The 23,599-nt window shown below is 45.4% G+C and overlaps 1 protein-coding gene across 13 annotated transcripts in view; it reads right to left on the bottom strand.

The window, feature by feature from the left end:
• The window catches only part of SLC8A3 (solute carrier family 8 member A3), a 199,266-nt gene that overhangs the window by 9,048 nt on the left and 166,619 nt on the right, over positions 1-23,599 (bottom strand). For 6 of the 13 annotated variants that reach the window (XM_067028279.1, XM_067028278.1, XM_067028276.1 and 3 more), the window contains exons 3-4: positions 9,333-9,439; positions 1,507-1,524 (exon numbers count right to left, since the gene is read on the bottom strand). The exons of 2 other annotated variants lie outside the window; for them this stretch is intronic. In XM_067028279.1, coding sequence (XP_066884380.1) covers positions 1,507-1,524; positions 9,333-9,439 — 125 coding nt within the window. Of the gene's footprint in view, positions 1-1,506; positions 1,525-6,636; positions 6,741-9,332; positions 9,440-23,599 lie in introns of all 13 variants that reach the window. 5 more of the 13 variants (XM_067028284.1, XM_067028282.1, XM_059056755.2 and 2 more) reach the window with 2 other exon arrangements.

The following is a 23,599-nucleotide window of genomic DNA, read 5'->3' as shown; positions in this document are numbered from 1 at the left end:
GTCCCTGAGCTTGGTAATGTAGTTCAGATTGAACATATTTTTCTCTCCATCTTTCATCACCAGGCATTGTGAATCGTGTTTGCTTGGCCACCTGGGAAAATCCAAACAAGGAGTTGAGATTTCTAGTGAATTTAAAGTCTAACCAAGGGCTCCTAAATTGCAGGTTTACAGATTGAAAGATCTAGGAAATGACACCTTCTTTTCCTGTTTTAGCTTCTACTGGTATCTGTGCCAATGTGTTAAAAAGTATAATGAAGCTTAAATTAAGCCACAACCTTTGGTGTGTGCATATGTGTGTGGCTGGTGGCGGGGGGGGGGGGGGGTAGAGGCAAGCATTGGAACAAAAAAGCCCAAATGCCTCCTCAGGCGAGAAGGTGAATGAAGTGGAGAACACCCAATGCTCTGACATTGAAACCCTGGGAGAAGAGTGGAATATATGGGGTCGGAGATAGTCGTTATCCTATTGATATAAGAGGAAGCAAGAGGCCAGGGAAGCTGGAGTAATTTTTTTTCCATAAAGGGAAAATGTAGGGGTTTACCTAAATATATTTTTTATTTTGGTTTGAGACTCCAAGGAGGTAAATGTCCTTACTATGTACACTGCCCCTTCCTCAAACTCAGCGTACAGCCTATGGTGACTGAGTACCAATGAATTCTGTAAGATGGTTTGCCTCTCAAATGACCTTAAAAATTTTTATACATTCAAAGAACTGATGAAGTATAAAAACTTATTTTAACATATGTTGAGACATCTTGTATAGCTTACTCTGCCTGCAGCAAGAGTTACAGTATTGCCGATATGCTGGAAATGCTTTCCTAACTGCTCACAAAGTTGGACATTGTCTATGATTTGATTCCACTGATGCAAGCATACTCTCAAAGTAGATGTGTTTCCTACAACAGGCTCTAGACTCTGCATGAGAATATCTCCAACATAAATTCCCCCGAATTTCTATATACAACCAGATCACTGCCCCCCCACCCCGCCATAATATTCTAATTCTTCTTGTTGTTCATGGCACATGTGACTTCAAGGATCAATGACAAATGAACCAAAGTTCTAGAAATTTAGGTCTCTGCTGTGATGAAATGGAAGATCTTCAGGATCAATAAAATACCAGATTCCTTAAAAATTGCTTTTCATGCTCTCACAGCAGCTCCTGATTATTTCTCCCTGTACCCCTCAAGATCAAAGTATTTTCTTTCTTATCCCATCATGATCCTATTAGGAGAGTCAGCTCTGACTCTCATCCTCTCTTACCCCACAACATGAGACGACAGAGGAATTAAGACTCAGGAGAAGTCTATGACCCACCATTTCTTTGGTAAGTTTCAATTCTCTTCCTGGTCTCAGAGAAGACCAGCTATGCCTTTACCCACATCCACGGAGAACTTGTTAGGTTAAGTTGGGCCCACAGTTCCTAGTAAATAAATCAAAGGACATTGGTCTTAAGCTAAATAATGGCACTGGCAAGAAGCAGAAAAAGGGGGGAAGACTCCCCTTACCTGGAGACAACAGGAGCGCTGTTTGCAAATGGGTACCAGACAGGGGAAGAAAGAAAAGGAAAGAGCATTAAGGTCCCATCTTAAAAGTGTCCCCAGGCTTTGTGGTTGCAGTAGCACAAGGAAAGCAGTGAGCTTAGTAGACGAGAACTCTGCAGCCACATGCAAAAGGCAGCAATTGGAGCATGTACAGCAGCAGCAACCGCAGCAAGGGGTGTGAACTACTAGAGAGACCGCTGGGCACCAGGGGCCTGCAGGTGCAAAATTTCCCCACACCTTCCCTGCAACTCTGAGCGCCAGGGATAGAGGAATGAGGATGGGGGAACCGAGCAGGTGGAGAAGAGACAGAGTTGGTCATTGGTGGTCTTCTAAGGGATCAGGTTATCACATCCATTCTGTAAAGGAGGGAGAATCCAGTTAACTTAAAAACTGTATAGGTTGCAACCCTGACCCAGCTTTGAGTACCCCTAAAAGAATGACCTTGTGAGAAGGTAAATCCTGCAAAATGTTTTCCTTGAATAGTGTGTCATTTTAGAGAGATAGCCTGGAGGTTGGAGGCCATGGACTCCTCCCTTTTTGTATCACCTGTGCCTACAAAGTCACTGCAGAGTCAATTGCAAAGTCATTGTAATTAGTAGATGCTCATTAGAGATTTACTGTTGGTCACCTATTTTGGCAATTGTATTTTTCATAGATCCTGTGGAGCTGCATCTCTGGATAGTGTTTTGTTTCAGAAAGGACAGGCTAAGTCAGAGTCCAGATATTCTGGACCAGGGAGACTGTCATACTGAAAGCTATTGGTAGATGGAGATGACAAATACAAGGTCCCTGCATGGCCTGGGAAAACCATGGTTTGCTTAAAGATGTACACAGCACAGTCATCCCTAGCCCCTGAGTTTTCACTTATGCTAAACTCTCTTAGATTTCAAGACCCCAAAATTTAAAAATTCTTGTAACATACCACATTTTCACCTTGATGGTGTCTTAGTGTGGCACCTCACTCCCTGCCTCTTGTCAAATAAAAGCCTGGGAACATCCTGTTACATACTCCTGGTGCAGCTGGTGACAGAGGGAGATTGCTGAGGAAGGAGTGGGGCAGGGGGTGGGGGAAAGTGTCTGTAGACTGTTTTTTCTAAAAGTCTCTAAGAATGCCACTCAGGTCTGTAATCCCATATTCACAGCCACTGAAAACACATATGGATCCAGAATCTTTATGGTACATAAGCAGGGAGAACAGCAGTTGACTTTTTCTGGTTTCTCCCATATGGAATTCCAAGGGATAATGGATCAATGGATCTCCTTACTACACTGAGATGATAGATAGATAGATGATAGATAGATAGATAGAGATAGATAGATAGATGATAGATGGTAGATAGATAGGTAGATAGATAGATGACAGATAGATAGATAGATGATAGATAGATGATAGACATGATAGATAGATGATAGATGATAGATAGATGATAGATGATAGATAGATGATAGATAGATGATAGATAGATGATAGATAGATAGATGATAGATGATAGATGATAGACAGATGATAGATAGATGATAGATAGATGATAGATAGATGATAGATAGATAGATGATAGATAGATAGATGATAGATAGACAGATGATAGATAGATAGCAAGAGAGCTTGTTCATTCTGCTCCTTCTATGGATCTGGACAGAAGAACCCATCCTGCCCCCCAGGTTCCAGTGGAAACTAGAGATCCAAACACATTAGTGTATCTAGGGAGGCCAGACAAGGGGCAGCTTTTCCAGAAAGATCGCTGCTGCCCTGGTTTTCACTCAGACATCCCTCCCAACACCAGGATCATCTTTAGCACTATGAGAGGGCTTTAAGTCAGCTGACCTGCACCATTTGCTGGTCATGTCTACACGAATCTGAGTCTTTCCACTTAGCAGTCACGGATGGGTCAGTGAGATCCAGGTAGACCAACTCTGAGTGACATGATGTCTCCAGGGTGTTTTTCCTGCTGTTGCTGATGAGAGAAACTGGAGCTGAACTTTCCCCTGCATTGATCCCCAGGGCCAGGTGAGAGTCATTTATCCCTGCTCAGACATCCCAGGGACAAGCAGGAAACAGCATAGCTCTGAGTACTTGGAAGCATTTGGGCAGCTCGTTAGGGTGAGCCCATGGATGTGGTAAGAGGGGGAGCAAACAGGCCTCATTCCTGGTGGAGAGAGCTTTCCTTTCCCACCTGAGGCTTCCAGTGTCCAGGCCCAGGACTGACAGCCTTGACCATGCTGCTCAGAGTTGCTCTCAGCTGTCCACTGCTAGACCCTAGGGCTTCCTCTACTCCAAGGCAACTGTCTTTCCTATTTATCCTCCCTATTCCCTCCCCCAACTTGTCCAGAGCATTTAATCTCACCTCTGAAGTCTGTTTTGTTCGCCAAGAATAGAATCTCCTATTTCAAATATAGTCCTTTACTTTTTTTTGTAATGCAATTGTCATTTTGACCATGCACACACTATACTATGCTGTTCTGAATGCCTAAGACTCTCCCAGGCAGCAGTGATAATGAAAAGCAATTTCTGCTGTGTTGTTTCTCACTCCTACTCTGAGAACAGCAGGGCATTCTGGAAATCAGGATGGCGTTTCATTTGACTCTGAATCTAGACAATCAAGTTTTATGACCTTTCAACTTGTGCTCTAATGCCAAAATATAAGAGGATCTGAAGAAACTGAAAATGAACCCTATAGACAATAGAAACTGACAGAATACTGACCCCTTTCCTATTGGCACCTTCCATCTTGGCATCTTGGTCACTGGGGAGATCTGGAGGCATATCACACCGATAGCTCGATAAAATCCTTATCTTCTCACCTACTCCCTCCCCCAGGACTGGGCTCCACCAGGACTCTGCTGACATCTCCTTGGACAGAAAATCCAATGCGGTAAAAAGGGGTCCTCAGATGAGGAGTAGCCATAGGCATTCATGTTTGGCCAAGTCTCTTGAAGACTGCAAGGTTTATCTTAGGTCACTCTCTGTCCAGCTGTTGAATGGGGTTTATTGGGAAGGCAGAAAAGAAGAGTCTCTTTACTGGTAGAATAAAGTCATGGATGGACTTCCAACCCATTCTTCTTGTCTGGAGAAGACTGCCTTCTTTTCAGCTACCCTGTGCGATCCTTTGTCCTGCTTTCATTTGCACATAAGTAGCTGGGATTGTGGAAATTGATGACGCTAGTTTACAATGGCCTTAGGTTTCTGCTACGTCCATCCAATCATGAAGATGTGCATTAAATGCACAAGGGAGATGAGAATGAAGTAGGGCAGGTGTTGAGACCATTTCTGAAAATATTCTGGGTGGCGGGAACACAATCTGGGAAGCAAGGGAACTGGAGATTTTCTCTTTTCTTCCAGCACTCTTTGGCAATCAGACTCATGGGAACATCTTATTAGGTGGCCAACAAGAGGATGAATCATGGAAGGCAGAGAGGGCTTCTGCCTCTCCAACACCAGGTGTAAAACCAGTGTGGGCACAGAACCAGTCAGGTCTGCAGAGAGAGTCCCCAGAAGACAAGGAGAACTGAACAATCATTCGTGTCTGAGAAGAAGACCTGGGCATGAGCCTTTGGGAGCATAGTGGCCGAATCTCTTAGATTTGTCCTTGAGTGAAAGGCTTCATGCTGCTCTTTGTCACGTGACTATGAAGTAGCTGCAGAATCATCACCTTTTTTGACAAACAAGTAGGTCTCACCATTCTATCTTTCCTGAGGCTCCAGCAGCACATCTCTCCTGAAGGGGAATGTGAATGACCTCCTCTTGGTATTTCCCAAGAGGACTCTTACCCACATATATTCCTCCAACACTTTCAAAGTCGTAGCTTCTAGTCATTTTCTTCAAAGGAAGAAATCTTTCCTTACTACTACCTTGGTTGCAATATAATCAGTCCCTTAGGCAGGTATCCCAAGATGCAGGGCCTGAGGAAAGGAGGAGATGAGGCCACGTCTCTGGTGTGGGATGAGGGTTATCTCGAGACCTGGGTGATATGCTCATTTGCAGATGTCAAGCCAAGGCAGACTTCTGTGAACCGTCCAACACCTGTTTCTCAGAGATCAACACCAAGCAAGCCCTTCTATTGGAGTCCCTTCCTTTGGAAAACCTGTAAGACCATACTCCGGGCCTGCCCAATGTCAATCCTTTTCCAGGACCCTCTGGCTAAGGAGATTTCCATACCTGGAGTTAACCACTTTCCTTTTGCAGACTCAATTTTCTGCTTTCGGGACTGCATTATCCTAAAGTAGTCTGAATAAAGTACCCAACCTTGGGCTAGAACAGAGGTAGAGTGGGATGGGGTGGGATGTCAAGGGAAGGATGAACAGCTCAGGATTCCAGATAGCATGACTAGCTCAGAAGGCAGCTTTCTCTCAGAGAGCTCTCAGAGGCGTGGCCTCTGACAGTTGGTATACCTTTCCATGTTTTGCTCTACCCAACTGTGAAATAGCCAGATAAAACACTTACCTCCATGAAGGACAATGGGGCCCATGGGCCCCTCTGCAAGTGAATAACCTGCCAAGCACTCAACGGAGGTTGGGAGATGCAGCAGAAGACTCAAAGCGTCATGGCAACACGGGCTCCGGACCCCATCCCAGACCCTCCCTCATTCCATCCAGGCTAGAGAGTGAGGGGCGGAAGGGGAACAAGGCAGGGAAGGGGCGGAGGCATGCATCGCATTGCATTCCTTTCTTTCTCTTCTTCTCCCCACCCACCAAGGAGTTTGCACATTTACAGGTGACTCTGTGTGTATGGTGGGGGGCTGTGAGGATGGGGAGTGCAGGGGACTTTGGTAATTGGATCATTGGAGCACAGGGCAGAGGTAACTCATCAGGGTCATGAGGGGTTGAGGCTGCAGTGTGTCCAAAAGGTGAAAAAGGAGGACGTGGAAATAAGCTATGGCTAAGAAGGCAGAGATGATACCGAAACAGGGTAAGAACGAGAATACAGGAGGGAAAAGAAATTTAAAAGTCCATTGGTCAAAAGGAGGAAGGAGGAAAAGGAAAGAAAAAGGGGGGAGAAAAAAACAGTTTCTCTTTGTTGTTGTTGCTTTTCAACTTGTTTAAAGTTTTTCTTTCTTTTTGTTGTTTTGTTTTGTTTGTTTTTAAAGAATCTCACACCTGATAGTCCACGTTCCATCCATTTCGGTTCACCAAGGACAATGAAGAAATTCTCTTGCCTTTCGTATTCCTCCTCATCTACTATTTTAACCCTTACGGTTTTCCTGTAGGGACAACAAGAGAGAGAGTGACGACTGGGTCGGTAGATTGGTTGGTCACCCGGAGCCCAGCCTTTAAAATCATCCCCCATCACTCCTGGCACATGCAGCCCAGTGCTGCCATGGTGGCTTTTGACAGGACTTGGTGGACTGTATTGCTCTTGTGTCAAAAATGGTCTTAGCTTTTCTTATCTCCAGCTTCTCTTATCTCCTTGGTCATAGTTGTCCTTACAGGTGAGAGGGAAAGGGAGACAGGAGGCAAGGAGAGGTTGGCAAAGGAAGGGATCCAGGAGGACAGGAGGGAAATGGGAAGGAAAAAGGGGGCTGATGGTGGGGAGGAGTCATTTTCGATCCTGCTGATGGTTAGTAGGAAGTGAGTTGGGCAGCACATTCCATTGGGTGTCACATGGTAACTGGCATTTCTTTGGGCAGTAGGTGAACTACTGGCCCATCGGGGGTGACCCAGGGCTCTTCTACAACAGGAAATATGTCAACAGGATCTATCTAGGGGCTCGTTTCCCTTCCTTGTGTCTATTCCCACTTCTTATGTGGGCCTCAGAAAGAAAATCTTAAAAGGAAAGTGTTTATGAGGCAGGGAAACCAGAGAGAGAGAGAGAGAGAAGGGAAGGAAAGAAGGCAGAATTCTATTATCTTTCTCATTCTTTATCTCACAGGGCTTCGGTGGTGGTAAGTAAAATAAATATGTATTAACCACTATAGGATGTAGTATTCCTTTAATATCTACAGCTGATGCACTCCTGAAAAATGTGCTAAAAATGATGTAAATCATCAATTCTAAATCATCTTTGGACTTCTATCGTATAGCAGTGATGTGTACCAAAGCTGGCTTAAATGCTGATTACCAAGGGTCTGGTGGACATGATAATGGAGGCTTCTGTTCATTTCTGGGTATCTCAACAAAGCACAGTGTCTTTTAATAAAACCAAATCATACAGGGAAGCAAAGTTTTCTTGAAAATCACTTTCTTCCAGAGACTGGCCTGAGGCTGGCTCAGGTCCATTGTCTTTGGTGAAGTTGCCATGTGGGCCTGGGTCTCCCTTTGTGGCTTCTTCTGTTCCTTCATGGGACCACAGTGGTGTCAACGGGTCCTAATAGTGAGCCCTAATTGTTATTTTCTGCTTTTTTTTTTTTGGTTTTGTTTGTTTTATTTTTGTGGGGTTTTTTCTTTTCTTTTTCTCTTTCTCTCTCTCTCTCTCTCTTTTTTTTTCTTCTTTTTTGGCCTGGGACCTAAATGCTCTCTAAAGGGCAAAAAGATGCTAACAAACTATAGCCTAAAAAGTCTCATCAGAGCCTCTGATGTTCCTGTTCCATTCTGAAGACAGGCTCAGCTTTTGTTATCTGCAAAGTGGTAGGCTGATCTAAGGTGCTTTGTTTGGGCACAGTGCATTTGTGGTGTGTGTGTGTGTGTGTGTGTGTGTGTGTGTGTGTGTGTGTGTGTGACCTTTTGGGCACTTTTTGGACACCTTTCCACACCTTGCTCATTGGACAAAAGACAAAGCTCACTGATTGTCGAGAAGCATTTTCTGGGAATCTCTCTTGCCCTAGATATGGTACTCTAGGGCTGTCTAAGGGATGTGAGTCTGGCTGTCTTTCCACTGCAGGGACTCTGCTGTGGGATGGGAGGGAGTGCTTGCTCTGTGGCCGTGGGCCTGGTCTGGAGGAGCACGATTGACATCTCCCTCTTCCACAGTATGATCCATCCAGAAGAGGATTTTCTGACTGTCTATTAGAGGCTGGGGTGTATGGGGCCATTCAAATCAAAGGAGAAAGCTGCGTCCACTCTGAGAAGTCCTGTGACTTCCTGGGGAAGCCTCGCCTCAGGTCAGAATCCTCTCTCCCACTCGTCTAACTGCCTTCACACCTAGATGCCCTGCATAGGGAAGACAGAAGACAGCAGGTAGGTCTTTGACCTAGACCTAACCTAGAACTCAAACCTGTACTTTCAGCTCAATCAAGGTCAGGGAGAGAAAAACACACTTGCTAGCAGGGATAGGGCAGATAAGATGGCTCCTAAGGCCTGTCTTGGGGATGAACCACAAACAGAACCCAAATACAAATACATTGATTGTCAACATCCAGAGACTATCAGCTTAGCCCTGAGAAGAGCTGCCCCACGGATCTCTATGCTGAGAGCTGGGCCAGTTTCCCAGGGCTGCCCTTCTGCCTGGGATTGCATTATCTTTTTCTTCCTTGTATCCTACACCACTCAGGAGAAGCAGAGAGCCTCATATATGATACTCTCAGGGCTGTGGCTGGTGTTTTTTTTTTCTCTCTCTCTTTCTCTCTCCTGCAGTTTTCTCCCCATATCCATTTCCCCATCCCACAAAAATTGCCATGGGCTCTTGAGCCTCCCTCTTACAATACCATGTGACAGGCTGGCAGGTGTTAGGACAGAGCTGGGTGCAGAGAGCATAGAGGGAGAGGGAGAGGGGAAAAGAGAGAAACAGCAAAGAAACAAGGGACAGTGAACCAGAGAGGCAGAAGAAAGGGGAAGAGAAGGAGACAAATGGATTGGAGAAAGGAGGAAACAGAAGAGGAGAGGAGAGTATTAACGTTAGTGTGGACAGGGTACTACACCTTTCTGAAAACTCATATCCACCATGCGGGGGCCCATCATCTCAATGAAGTAATTCTTGTTTTTCTCATACGCCTCATGATCAATTACCTTGATGTGAATTATTTTGCTGTGGATGGAAAAATAAGTATCATAAACAAGGAGCAGAGTGTGGGGCCAGCCAGCCAGGATAAGAAACGGAAAGAGAAAGAAACCGTGAAAAGATCCAGAAAAGTCAGAGTTTGCCCCAGCATGGTAGGGACACGGAGGAGAGTGGCCACCCCAGGCCCCCTTCCAGCCCCACTGGGCTCCTCCTGGGCTTCGTGTGGCTTCATGGCCTGATCAGACTGGAAGACTAGAGGAGCTCAGGCTTTGAAGTCAAAGGATCTAGGTTCTAATCCTGGTTATGCTAGGTGACCTTGGACAAAGTATTTCCCTGATACACAAACGGGTTGAATGATGCGTAAATTACACCACCTCAGGGCAGTCGTGAGAGCTATGGAATAATATACATATAAAGGCTCAGGCATTCAGGTTCTCCTAAAGTATTTGCTTCCTTACTCTCTCTTGCTTCTGGGGCAAGGGGGAATTTAAAATAATTTTTTTTCTTTTGAAATTAGCTGATATCGACTTGAAAATTTTATTTTATAGAAAGGGCAGCATGTGGGGGGCTGCAGTTGGAGCCTGTCCCTTTCTCTGTGGGCGTGGCTATCACAGGGAAGCCCGGAGGGCCATTTGGCTCAAGTCACACCTTCTGGTAATTCACAACACGACCGACCTGATCTCCAAATGAGCTTCTGCATTCAGAGGAATGCACTGGCTGGATCACAGGAACTCCAGGGCTCTCCGAATTATGATTAGTTCATAAATCCTAACAATGATCTCGTGACTAGCACAATTATGTTGTTTTTTTATGTTAAAAGGAGTTGTTTTGTTAATTTACACATTGCAAATTATAAGCCAAGCCAGGAACCCTGTTTTGCATTTCTTTACTTTAGAAAAATGTATTACTAGGAGCTTTAAAAAGAGGTGGACCTGGGCTTCCCTGGTGGCGCAGTGGTTGAGAATCCGCCTGCCGATGCAGGAGACACGGGTTCATGCCCTGGTCCGGGAAGATCCCACATGCCGCGGAGCAACTAAGCCCGTGAGCCATGGCCGCTAGGCCTGCGCGTCCGGAGCCTGTTTCCGGATCAGACCCCGGACAAGATGTTTAAGGTCTCTCCCAGAGGGTGTGAGACGTTGCCAGACGGGGGTGGGCATGGAGCTGAGTCTCCCCTCAGCGGTGGGAAAGAAGGGGCCACGCAGAAGCCCTGCTCAGCCGCCCACGATGCACCCGTTCGCACACGGGTGCCCCGAGTGAGGCCTGCCCTTTGTTGAGGAGACTGAGGCCTTCCGCTCCAGCTTTTGTTCTTTTGTATAAAGTAGGAATATTGCTACATTCTGACTTGGAACAAACTCTCAGCTCGCCCGTGTTTCTCAAGTCACCGTGAGAGCTTTGCATGTCTACAGAGCTTCTGTCAGCCACACTGTTGATCCTGGAGAACCAGATGTGGGTCCGTCGCTCCTGAAGTGAATGTAAGAGCAGTTACTAACCCACCCAGCTCCTGCCACCCCAGTGCTTCAAAAACAGACTCCAAACCCTCCTCACTTGCTACACTCACCCCCAGTGACAGGAAAACCTGGCTGGCCACCAGAGATCGTGTGAGTGTCCCGCCTCTGAAAGGCCACAATACTTTGGCCTTCCCTCCTCCAGGGCCGTGGCATTGGGATGGGAGACTGCGACCTGGGATCAAACCCAGCCCCCTTCTCTCACGAGCTGGGCCTCGGGCAGCTTGCTAAAGCTCACCAAGCCTCATTTGTAAAGTGGAATACTAGTACCTCTTCATAGCGTTCTTAATTGAGAACATGCACGCAAAGCACTTGGCAAGGTGTCTGTTCCCTCGTAAATATTTAATAAATAGCAGCTATCATTACTAAGAGTAATATGACCCCAGTCTGGTGGTTTGAGAGTAACATGTAAAGAAATCTTTTCATCTCCAGTCACTGAGTCAGGGAATAAAAGGAAATCAAGCAATAGAACTGGTGACCCAAGAGGTGGTACAGGCTGGAAATAGATGTCAGGTCAAGAAAGAATGGGATAAAACAGGATGACAGGTCCCAAATGGGTTCTTAGAGGGGGTTGGCATGTTAAAGGTGGTAGCATGGAGACAGACTCTTATATTCTCCCCAGATCTGGCTTTGTGCCCCCGTCGGTGACAAGCTCTGGGTTGGACACACCCCACGTCAGACACAGCACGGCTTGTGCTTGTTTGATTTTTAGTGCACAGATGCACAGAGGGAGAGAAGCCACTGACAACTTAGTTGAAGACAGGGAAATGAGGCCAGGCATTAAGCAGTGGCCAGAGAAACCTAGGTGAGCTAGGTGGAACCCCCAGCTGGAGGGTATCATGCGTGGAGGAGGCACGGTGTAAGCCTCCCTCCCTGAGATGGCTTGTGCGGAAGGCACCACATCTGTTTGGGCTTAAGGTGTTACCTTGCCCGGGGAAAACCGAGAAAGTTTGCAGTTCTGCTCAAGCCATGCATGAGGCCACAAGAACATTTAAATTTATTAAGAGTCACCAGCCAGGTCTCGCGTTCTCTTTCCAAACTTGTTCTCCCCCATTTCAAGCCGATGGCACCATCATCTATCCAAACCCAGAATCACCCAAGTCCTTCCTCTCCCTCATCCCTCCCCATCACCAGCCTGACGCCCATCTCTGACCCTAAAACATTTAATTCTCCTATTCTGCTATCAAGACCTAGATCAAAGCACCATTACCTCTCCCTTGGACTTTACAACAGCCTCCTAAGAGGTTTTCCTGCTCTTGACCTTGCCCTCTTCCTTAAATCCCTTCCCTAAATGACAACCAGGGTTATCTATTGAAAATAAAATCCAGGTCCTATCATGCCTCATTAATTGGAATACATGCAAAGTCTTTACCGCTGCCTATAGGATCTTGTATAACCCAACTTAATTCATCACGTTGTCTTTTTGCTCATGAGTCCCAGACAGACTGGTCTTTCTGTTCCTCAGATCAAGTCCTTTCCCACTTAGGGCATCATCTTTGCTGTTCCCTGTGCCTGGGTCCATGCTTATCCTTGTCCTTTTGGTTGTCTCATAAATATTCCATGGCCTCCCATGGCCACGTTATCTCTTTGGGTCTCCCTCCCTACCACGTTCACCTCTCCAACCTGGGTCACCTTCTATCATGTTCCATCATGTTATTTCCTCGGCTCACTCCCTTCAGTGCACCGATCACAGCCCAAAGTCAGCTGGGTAGGTTACTAACATGCTTGTTTACAGCCTATCTGTCCACATTAGAGTGCAAGCTCCCTGAGGACAGGGAGCATGTCTTTCTTACTTGCCACTGTAGTCCTAGTGCCTGGTGTAGAGGAGGCCCTCAATCATGTCTTCGCAAGTGACTTGCTAGTGGAGAATTTCTAACACATTAGAAATTCACAAAATTTCTAATTTCATGAAATTAATCTGAAATTCATGAAATTAATCATGAAGCTGAAACTTCATGAAATAACTCTACTCTGCCTTTTCGCAGTAAAAATGTAACTCATTAGGAACAAAAAAATGTACTGAAGGCTACTTTGATGGAATGACTAAGCATTCTCAGTGGCACAAAGAGGCCAGAAGCCCAAATGTCATTGAACTACACCCTCAGCGTACTTAACCTGCTCTATTTGTCCAGCCTTCAGGAGCTCTCTCCAACAACAAGCCAGGATCTAACTCAGGGGTTTAGGCTAGGGCTTTTGAGCCCCGTATCTCTCCTATTCCCAATTCCTCCTTCTGTCCAGTTACTAAATGGTCATGGGGTCAGATCAGCCTAAGCAGCTGCTCCTAAGAGCCAGTAATGCTTTCAGAGGCTCTAGGCCTGCACCTGCCTCTCCTCTGAGCCTTCTGGGGAAGGAGGTTCCAAAGCATGCAGCACTCCCAGCTAAGACCTAACTGTGCTGCCTGGAAAAGATGCCCCCAGGAGCTCGCCCCCCAGCAACCTGGAACGGATTAGGAAACACATTTCTGGGCTTCCTGGCTGGCCTCTCAGCACATTCCTTTGTATGAGGACACCCAATTCCAAATCAGGACCTTGTGAATTTCACTTTACACAAGGAAGGAATCGAATGCAATAGATACATTTACATTGCCTTCAGTGCCATGAGAACTTTCTTACTTCATCCTTACTTCGGCCATGTAAACTAGGTTTTATTCCTTCCACTTTCAAGATGAGAAAACAGAAACTAACACACCATTGTAAAGCAATTATACTCCAATAAAGATGTTTAAAAGAGATAAATAAATAAAGATGAGAAAACACATGCTCAGAGAGGTTAAGTAACTTGCCCAGAGTCACACAGCTAGTAAACAGCAGAGTTGGGATTTTGGTATATGTCCCCCATTACTCCTATAGCTTATTTTGTACAAGCAGGTGGGTAAACTCTGGCTGCCATTCCCAAGCTGTGGCCACAGTAAGAACCCTAGAATTCTCCCATTTAAATTCAGGCAGCATAGGCAGGTAATAAAGGGATCTGCCTCTGCTTTGCGATGTGAGTAGCTGGCTTCTTAACCCTTTGGCCCTTCCTTGCTGGAAATAATCTCTAAAGAATCTCTGACTTGGTGACCTCTTCCCTCCTGATTTCCAGTAAATGACTCTTCAGCACATCAACAAGGGTTCCTTTTCATCATTTCTAAATTTATCCTGAGTTCTCCAGGCCACCTAATGCTCACAAAGCTTCCTTGACCTGGGGCTGCAGGACAGAGCTGGCAGAAGAACTGTTAGCCTTTCTGTGGGAGCTTTCAGAAGGCTCACATCCGTGTTGGGTTCTTCTTTTAGTCCTTTTTATCTCTCTAGTTGGTGCCAGCAGCCCCCATCTCTTTCTTTGCCAAGTTTCTGGCTTTGAACCAGTCCAATCACAGCCTGGCAATCCAACACTGACACTCCCCCGACCCCTACCAAGGTCTGGGGTGAAAGTTCCTCATCTCATGAGAAGGCTTAGGACGCTTTCACTGATTTTTCTCTTGAAAATAGGTGTGGCATAGGGTCCCCGAAAACAGCGCTTCTCAAACTTTGGTGTGCATATGTTTTCCATGGGAATCTTGTTAAAATGCAAATTCTGATTAGGTAGGTCTGGTGTGGGGCCTGAGAATCTGCATTTCTAACAAGTAACCTGGGTATTCCTATGCTGCTGGTCCAGGGCCCAGTACTTTCGGGGTTATTCTCTCTGACTCTACTAAAAACGTAGGGAAAAGGAGGCAGCTACTCAGAAACTACTGCTAGTCAGGGAGAGGGGGACTGGAATCAAAGTGTGGCATTTCAGCCAAAGGCTGGAGTTAGGTCCATTCTGACACTACATTTTGAGAGGGAAATTGGAGTGCACCCAGAACAGGGAGACTAAGACGGGGAAGAGTCTAGAAACCATGTTTCAAATTAATTGACTAATATTTAATAGTGCTTACTTTATGCCAGGCACTGTTCTATTCTGGCACTTTAGTTATATTAAATAATTCAATCTTCACAACAAACCCATAGGGTAGGTACATGTCAGTCAAGGTGCATACATCATCTCATTTAGTTAGTCTTCACCGTAACCCATGTAGGTAGGTACTGTTTTTATACCCATTTTACAGATGAGGAACCAGAGGCCCAGAAAAGTTAAGAGACTAGCCCAAGGTCACAGTTAGATGAGCAGCAGGGCTGGAATTTGAACTCAGACAGTGTGGCTCTAAAGACTGAGCTTCTAGCTGGGATCTGATATGTGAATTCGGAGGAGAGATGTCTCCTGGGGGAGATGGCACCCACTCCAAATGGTTCTGGGGCTGTCACAAGTGGTTCGTCCAAAGGACTGAGTCCATTGGAGGGGAGGCAGAATTCAACTCTACCACATACCATTACATCAAAGAGATGAACTGATTTAAAAGGGAGTTGTTGCCCCTTTCCTGGTGGCTAGGGTTATGACCATGCATGAAAAAGGCCGTGGAGGGCTTCCCTGGTGGCTCAGTGGTTGAGAGTCCGCCTGCTGATGCAGGGGACACGGGTTCGTGCCCCGGTCCGGGAAGATCCCACATGCCGCGGAGCAGCTGGGCCCGTGGGCCATGGCCGCTGAGCCTGCGCGTCCAGAGCCTGTGCTCCGCAACGGGAGAGGCCACAACAGTGAGAGGCCCGCGTACCACAAAAAACAAACAAACAAACAAACAAAAAAAACGAAAAAGGCCGTGGAAAGGATTCTGCGTGCTACAGGAGCTCAAGGAGATGACCTGTAAAGAAAGGTCGACACCCAGTGGTATGCTGGTAAACCTGCTCATTGGAAAAAAAAAAAAAAAGGAGCCCTGATTTGGGGTGATGGCTTCCATGGGGTAAATACTCCCATTATAGTCAATTTTAAGGTACTAATTGTTTGAACAACCAGCTTGCAAAAATCTTAACACTTAACAATCAGCTCTTATGAACTGTTAGGAGCCAGTTCCAGCTGACCGCTGACAGTGTCAGCTCCTGCCAACATGTTCAAGAGAGGTTATGTTGAGAAAAGCTGGTTCTGATCGATTTACAAATTATTTTACCACATGCTAGTGTTTGCTCAAAATGGGTAGCTATCTGAATGAGCTTATTCAAAGAGGCCTTTGGAAAAAAAAACAGGCTCAAAGATTTGGCTTTTAAAAGGAATGTGGGTGGGTGACGAGGCTGTGGTAGATTGAATTTCTAAAATGTCCCCTCTTAGGTGAAGCCACTGCCATTGGCTGTGGACTGCGCTCTCAGCTCCACTTGCATGATGGTCCTTGTTGCGGTTTGGTTTTGTTTTGAGGAAAGTATCCTGGGGTAAATTTTAGTCGACTGTAGCTAATTTGTTTTAGAGGAATTTTGTTTAAAAGAAAAGGATCATTCTGAACTTTGCAATGACCCCTTATACATTTTCTGAAAACGAAAATGATCAGCCATGTGAAAAGATTTTTCAATGAGGATGTCTGCATTTTATGAAAAGCCAGAAGTTATTAGAGGAAAGCAGTTGTTGAATCTTTCAAATATACTTGATCATGCACAAACTGTAAGTATTTTTTCTCTTAAACTGGAAATAAATCTATATCTGTTAGAAACAATGTAGCCAAAAGATGTGAATCTGAAGAATTTTGTTGCCAATACTTTATAGCAAGTATAGGAAACAAAGTGATTTGAGTTTGTAAAAATGCAAAATAGTATGAACAAAATTTGCACTATTCCAGATTTGAACATCTAGTGAGATTCACATTCATACTAAGATTTTAGAATTGTGTTCTTCTGCATTCATTTTTTACTTTTATCATAGGTTCAAAACCAAAAAAAAATGTCCCATCTTACACAACATTGTAAATCAACTATACTTCAGTAAAAGAATAAATAAAATTAAATGTCCCATCAAAGATGTTCTGCCCTAATCCCTGGAGCCTGTGAATATGATACCACCTCCATAATGTTATATGATATGTTATGTTATACGATACAGTTGACCTTAAAATAGGGAGATTATCCAGGTGGGCCTGACCTAATCACAGGGGTCCTTAAAAGCAGAGAGCTTTTATTCTGGCTGAAGAAGAGGAAGCCAGAGGGGTTTATGCATGAATCCCTTTGAAGCATGAGAAGGACTCAACATGCTGTTTCTGGTTTCAAGATGGAGGGCATCACATGAGCAGGAATGCAGGCAGCCTCAAGGAGCAGAGTGGTCCCTGGATAACAGACAGCAAGGATGGGGGCCCTTAGACCTAAAGCCACAAGAAATTGGATTCTGCCAACACCCTGAATGAGCTTGGAAGCGGACACTTCCCCAGAGTTTCCAGATAAGAGCCCAGCCACCCAAACTTTGATTTCAGCCTCACCAGACCCTGAGCAGAGAACTCAGCCATGGCCATGCCTGGACTTCTGAGCTATATAGAACTGTGAGATAGGTATTGTGTTACATCTCTAAGTTTATGACACATTGTTTCACAGCAATAGGCAACTAATATGAAAGGCTTTAAAAATTTTATAAAGTCGGGAACTGAGCCAGATAATCTCAGTTAATAATCTTTGTAATCAGACTATGTCGTCCTGATGGCAGGGCCACTGTTCGGCTCTACGGCACCTTTGTGCAAAACTGAGAAAAGATACAGCCCTGGAGATACACAGCTTGGTGAGGAGAGAGCGCCTTCCTCCGGCTTGCAGAGCAGCATGTCAGGGCACTGGGCTTGGTGTGGAGAGTGCTGGCTAGATTTTCAGCCTCCACTTAAGGGTCTTTATGCAGTGCACAACCTGCACAACTGTACATGGCAGTCCTGCTTGGCAGACTTTTGCCTGATCCATTATGCCACACATGTGCCTGAACCAACAAGAATATGGGACAGGTGGAGGCAGAGACATGGATTTCATTGAAGAACTTTCTGCAACCTGTGGGAGGGGCCAGGAGGGTGGGAGGATGAGCAGGCAGGGAGGTACAGAGTGGGAGGGAAGGATATTCGGGTCTGTAAGGACCTCCACTTAAGGGTCTTTATGCAGTGCACAACCTGCACAACTGTACATGGCAGTCCTGCTTGGCAGACTTTTGCCTGATCCATTATGCCACACATGTGCCTGAACCAACAAGAATATGGGACAGGTGGAGGCAGAGACATGGATTTCATTGAAGAACTTTCTGCAACCTGTGGGAGGGGCCAGGAGGGTGGGAGGATGAGCAGGCAGGGAGGTACAGAGTGGGAGGGAAGGATATTCGGGTCTGTAAGGAGGAGTGTGCACAAATGACCTTTGCTGCTTTGGCATCTATTCTGGACCCTTCTGATGAGCCCACTGCTGCTTGCAACTTCTCCATACCTATGACTAGCAGTGCTGATCAGGGAAAACCCACAAGGATGTGGCTTCCCCTAGGCAAAATGTAGGAACATTCTGTCTCCACTGACAAAATTAAGACCCGACTGCTGGGCAAGTCGATGGGTGCACACCCACATATTTGAGGACTTGATGTGCATTCTGTTCATTTGGGAATGTCTGGGCTCATCACTGGGCACTGTAACTCATGACTGATTCCTGAAATCACAAGTTTTCATCTCTCTACCTTGTCTTAGAGGATAAAGACTGGACCCTTCATTCCAGGAATTAGATGCTCTCTGTAATGTCCATCCATACATCCACCCACCCACCCACTCACTATCGATCAAAAGCCTGTTCCTGCTCTCATGAAGCTTATAGTCTAGTGGTATGAACATTTACAGGAAGTACCCTTTCGGCCCTGACCTTTGCTTTTATGGCCTTTCCATGGCATAGGAGGTAATATTAAGAAATTTAGTGCCTCAGTGGAGGGCATCAGCTTACATTCCTCAGCCAGCTCAAGTCCGTCTTGCTCTGAGCATACCGCAAACCTCAAGGAGGCTCTTAAGCTTGACTATTTCTCACGGCCAGCATGCAAAGATAAAGTCTCTGTGTGTGCACATGCTCACACACATGGGAAAGGGTGTGTTCCTCCATCGTCTAACTACAATGTCTCTGCTAGGAGAAGAGTGCTCTTCAAATCACAATAAAGATTTCTCCCCCCCCACTTTGCTGCCCTATGGTGGGGAGTGCCATATTCCTGATGGTGTGTGTGTGCATATGAGTGGGGCTATGACGGGGTGGGGTGAGGGTAAGAAACGTTCCACTGTACATTAGAGGGAGAATCGGGTCTTCTTGAAAGTAATCTCTGTAGGGGCCTTGCTTAGTTATCCTCAAAGGGGAATTAGATTTCCAATCCCCATGGCGGTGGACATGTGTGGGTCTCAGTTCCATATGTGACTCAGTTATCTACAGGCCTATTTGGGTTCTAAGTGGGCCCTGCCTCACCCCAAGAGAGTGGGGTGGAGAGAGAGGACAACTCACAGCTCCAATTCTCTTCCTCTTCTAAGTCAACAGGGGGAGTAAAAAAAAAAAAAAACCCACCAATGATCTGTGAATAAACCACTTCTGCGCCTTGCAATTGATAAATCCCTTTCTTGGAAAGCTAGTGAGGATAATCTATAAAATCATTTTATTTAACAATGTGTCTGCTCCAGCTCCGAAGAGAACAAGTGACTGATTATCTGATTCATGGCTTTGGAGATACTGAGTCTCTCTCTCTCTTGTTTTCTCTCTCTGCTGGGGAATCTCATTTTTTTCAGAATGATTTTGATCCAAGCAGAAAGGAGAGAAGTGTGTACTGTAAAGATGTGAAAATTCAGGTCCAAGAAAAAGCTTCTAAAAATTAGAAAGAGAGAGGAGCTGGCCCCTCGGGACCTGAGTCAAACAGTCAAAGCTCCGCCTTCCACCTCACATTGCTGTCCACTCGAGCACTTATAAAGCCCATCCTTCTGGTGGATAATTTCTAGAGATCCCAGTGAATAGCAAGTCCAGGAAAGATTACTGTCCCAGGTCTGGGTAGAGGAACTCCGTCAGTTCGTGACTTAACTACAAGCGTTTTGTTGACTGAATCAATCCAGTACTAAGCTAAGGCAGAGCTGCGTAGATGTAGATGTCCACAGGAATGCTGGCCCTGGGGTTGTGCGATGCAGTGGCCCTGGATGAGAGGAGAGCATCCAGGTTACCTGTCAACCATTGTCACCATTTTTGGTGCATTGCGGTGTGCGTCCCAAAAGGGTTGTCAGAAATTTCTGCCTATAAGACTTTTTTTTTTTTAAAAAAAGACTAGCTGACTTTATTTTATTTTACTTTGGCCGTGCAGCATGCGGGATCTCAGTTCCCCTACCAGTGATCGAACCCGTGCCCCCTGCAGTGGAAGTGCAGAGTCCTAACCACTGCACCACCAGGGAAGCCCCAGGGCCTTTTTAAATGTCTCAGTTTACCTGTTACTTCTTTGTCCACCCAATCCAATTGGCTCTGCAACTACTCTCATCCAATCACCCTGTTTCGTTTTTATCTTCTTTACATATTTGTTTTATCTATGTACCGCCTGTTTTCCCCAGCAGAGTATAAGCTCCATGAGAGCAGAAACCATGACTGTCTCATTTACCAGTGCCTGAACAGTCTCGGGCACATAGGAGGTACCCCCCATATATATTTGTTCAATGAATGAATGAATGATTAATGAAAACTACTGAGTGACAGAGCGAGGATTTGAGCTGGGGACTGACTGCAGAGCCTACACTTAACTCTTCACAAGTGATTATACTGGAAGCAGTGCCGGGGCAGACGGGTGCTGGCCTCCCTGACTCCATTCCTGCCCATCTTACTGCCTTCAGAGCATTGTTATTGGGCTACACTTATGAAAAGATCACTTTGGGCTTCCCTGGTGGCGCAGTGGTTGAGAGTCCGCCTGCCGATGCAGGGGACACGGGTTCGTGCCCCGGTCCGGGAAGATCCCACATACCGCGGAGCGGCTGGGCCCGTGAGCCATGGCCGCTGAGCCTGCGCGTCCGGAGCCTGTGCTCCGCAACGGGAGAGGCCACAGCGGTGAGAGGCCCGCGTACCGCAAAAAAAAAAAAAAAAAAAAAAAAGAAAGAAAGAAAAGATCACTTTAATTGCTTCCCTTTCCCTTCCCAAACAAATCTAAACTCCTTTGGCCTTCAAAACATGCATGAATGGAGTCCCCTTTGGCTGGAACCTGACTCTGCTGTCACTTCAGTAATTCAGTCATGACTTTAGTGAAGTGTTAATATGCTCCATTGTTCCTTCCTGTGACCCATGCCAGGAAAACAATGTTCTGTTCTGTCATTTAGTGGTTAAGAGCGTGAGCCCTAGGGTCAGAGATACCTGGACTCAGTACTTAAGAGTTTGAGGACTTTTCTCCCAAGGCAATAGAAATAAAAGCAAAAATAAACAAATGGGACCTAATCAAACTTATAAGCTTTTGCACAGGAAAGGAAACTATAAACAAAATGAAAAGACGACCTATGGACTGAGAGAAAATATTTTCAAATGATGGGACCGACAAGGGCTTAATTTCCAAAATATACAAACAGCTCATACAACTCAATAACCAAAAAACAAACAACCCAATCAAAAAATGGGCAGAAGACTTAAATAGACATTTCTCCAAAGAAGACATACAGATGGCCAACAGGCACATGAAAAGACGCTCAACATCGCTAATTATCAGAGAAACGCAAATCAAAACAACAATGAGGTACCATTTCACACTGGTAAGAACGGCCATCGTTAAAAAAGTCTACAAACAATAAATGCTGAAGAGGGTGTGGAGAAAAGGGAACCACCCTACACTGTTGGTGAGAATGTAAATTGGTGCAGCCACTATGGAAAGCAATATGGAGATTTTTCAAAAAACTAAAAATAGAGTTGTCATATGATCCAGCAACCCCATCGCTGGGCATATATCCAGACAAAACTATAATTCAAAAAGATACATGCAGGGACTTCCCTGGTGGTCCAGTGGGTAAGACTCCTCACCCCCAATGCAGGGGGCTGGCGTTTGATCCCTGGTGGAGGGGCTAGATCCTGCATGCATGCCACAACTAAGAAGTTCGCATGTGGCAACTAAGATCTGGCGCAGCCTAAATAAATAAATGTTCAAAAAAAGATACATGCACCCGAATGTTTATAGCAGCACTATTTACAATAGCCAAGACACAGAAGCAATCTAAATGTCCATTGACAGATGAATCGATAAAGAAGATGTGGTATATATATATATATATATACAATGGAATATTACTGAACCATAAAAAGAATGAAATAATGCCATTTGCAGCCACATGGATGGTCCTAGAGATGATCATACTAAGTGAAGTCAGTCAGAAAGAGAAAGATATATACCATATGATATCACATATAATCTAAAATATGACACAAATGAACTTATTTATGAAACAGAAACAGAGGTGGTAAGGGAGGGATAAATTAGGAGTTTGGGATTAGTGGATACAAACTATTATATATAAAATAGATAAACAACAAGGTCCTACTGTATAGCAAAGGCAACTATATTCAATATCCTGTAATAAATCATAATGGAAAAAAATATGAAAAAGAACATATACACACATGTATATATGTCTATGTCTCTCTCTATATATATCTGAATCACTTTGCTGTACACCAGAAACTAACACAACATTGTAAATAGACTTCAATAAAAATTTAAAAATACATAATTAAAATAAATAAGATAAAGCAAAGTTAACATATGGGAGAAAAAGAGATTTAGGACTTTTGGCAAATGGCTTAATCTCTGTGAGCTTTGGTTTCCTTATCTGAAGATGGGTGCAATAATAAAACCTACCTCATAGGGGTTCTGAGAGGGTAAAATGAGGCGATGCAAGTAAAACTCATAGTATAGTAATTGGCATGTGATAAGCAGCCGTAAATTTTGATTAATTTGATGATGTTCTATTGTTATGAACAAAACAACCAGTGAAGGCATTATTCCTTCCCTAGTTTCCAGGGCAGCGTAAGAAGAGGGTGAGATGACTGGGAGTTTGACAAGTGGTGGTTTGGGACCAGGTGGAGCATTTTCTGAACTCCATGGTCTGGCCTGAGGAAGAATTACAAAGGGGTGTGTATGCCTGGAGAGGGCTTGTGTTTCCTCAACATCATTCCTCACTTTCCTATCACCGCATATGCACCTTAGCCTGTCTTAGGAAGTCTGTTTGGAAACGAGGTTCATCTTTCCTCTGCACTTGCTGCCCCAGTTTTAGCCGCATGCCTCTCAGAATGTAACCTTCCCTATTATCCAACCCTGCTCTTGGTTCTCTCCTGGGACAGGAGTTGGGAGAGTGATTGCAGAGGGGGTTCATTTGCATATTTTAATCCCACTGGTTAGAGAAGGGCCTTGAGGGGTCCTGTCTGATGTCCACGGGGGAATGTTAGGAAGAAGCAATGGTACCAGTTTGTCCTACTGAAGGCTTCTTGACCTTGGAAGAGGAGAAGTTCTCCATGGGAGGTCAAGTAGGTGGAGGCAGCATTTGAATTCACTTCCTTCCAGCCCAATCCTGGCTGCTCCTGTTGACAGATATGCCCCCCAACTCTCCCCTCATCCACACCTTTTTCTGTTCCCAGAGATGCAAGAATCTGATTTCATGGTTGCAATTAGTGCCAATTCCCCGAGCTGCTTTCCCGGCCTGCCCCCACTTCCGTGACTTCTCCTGAGCGGTGCTCCCTTTCTCTGTTGGCCTAACTGGGCGAGGTGGGGGAAGAGAGTCCGTTTCCCTTTCCTGACACATCTATCTGCCCTTTCCCCAACTGCCACCTCTCCCCCCTGTTCCGGACCAGAAGGTTTGCAGGCAATACTCATTTCCAGCACGACATTTGCATCTTCCTGTCCT

This window comes from Kogia breviceps, chromosome 3 (genome assembly GCF_026419965.1).
Source record: "Kogia breviceps isolate mKogBre1 chromosome 3, mKogBre1 haplotype 1, whole genome shotgun sequence".
Lineage (NCBI taxonomy): Eukaryota > Metazoa > Chordata > Mammalia > Artiodactyla > Physeteridae > Kogia > Kogia breviceps.
Note: the sequence above shows the minus strand (reverse complement) of the source record. Positions and strands in the feature narration are given on the sequence as shown.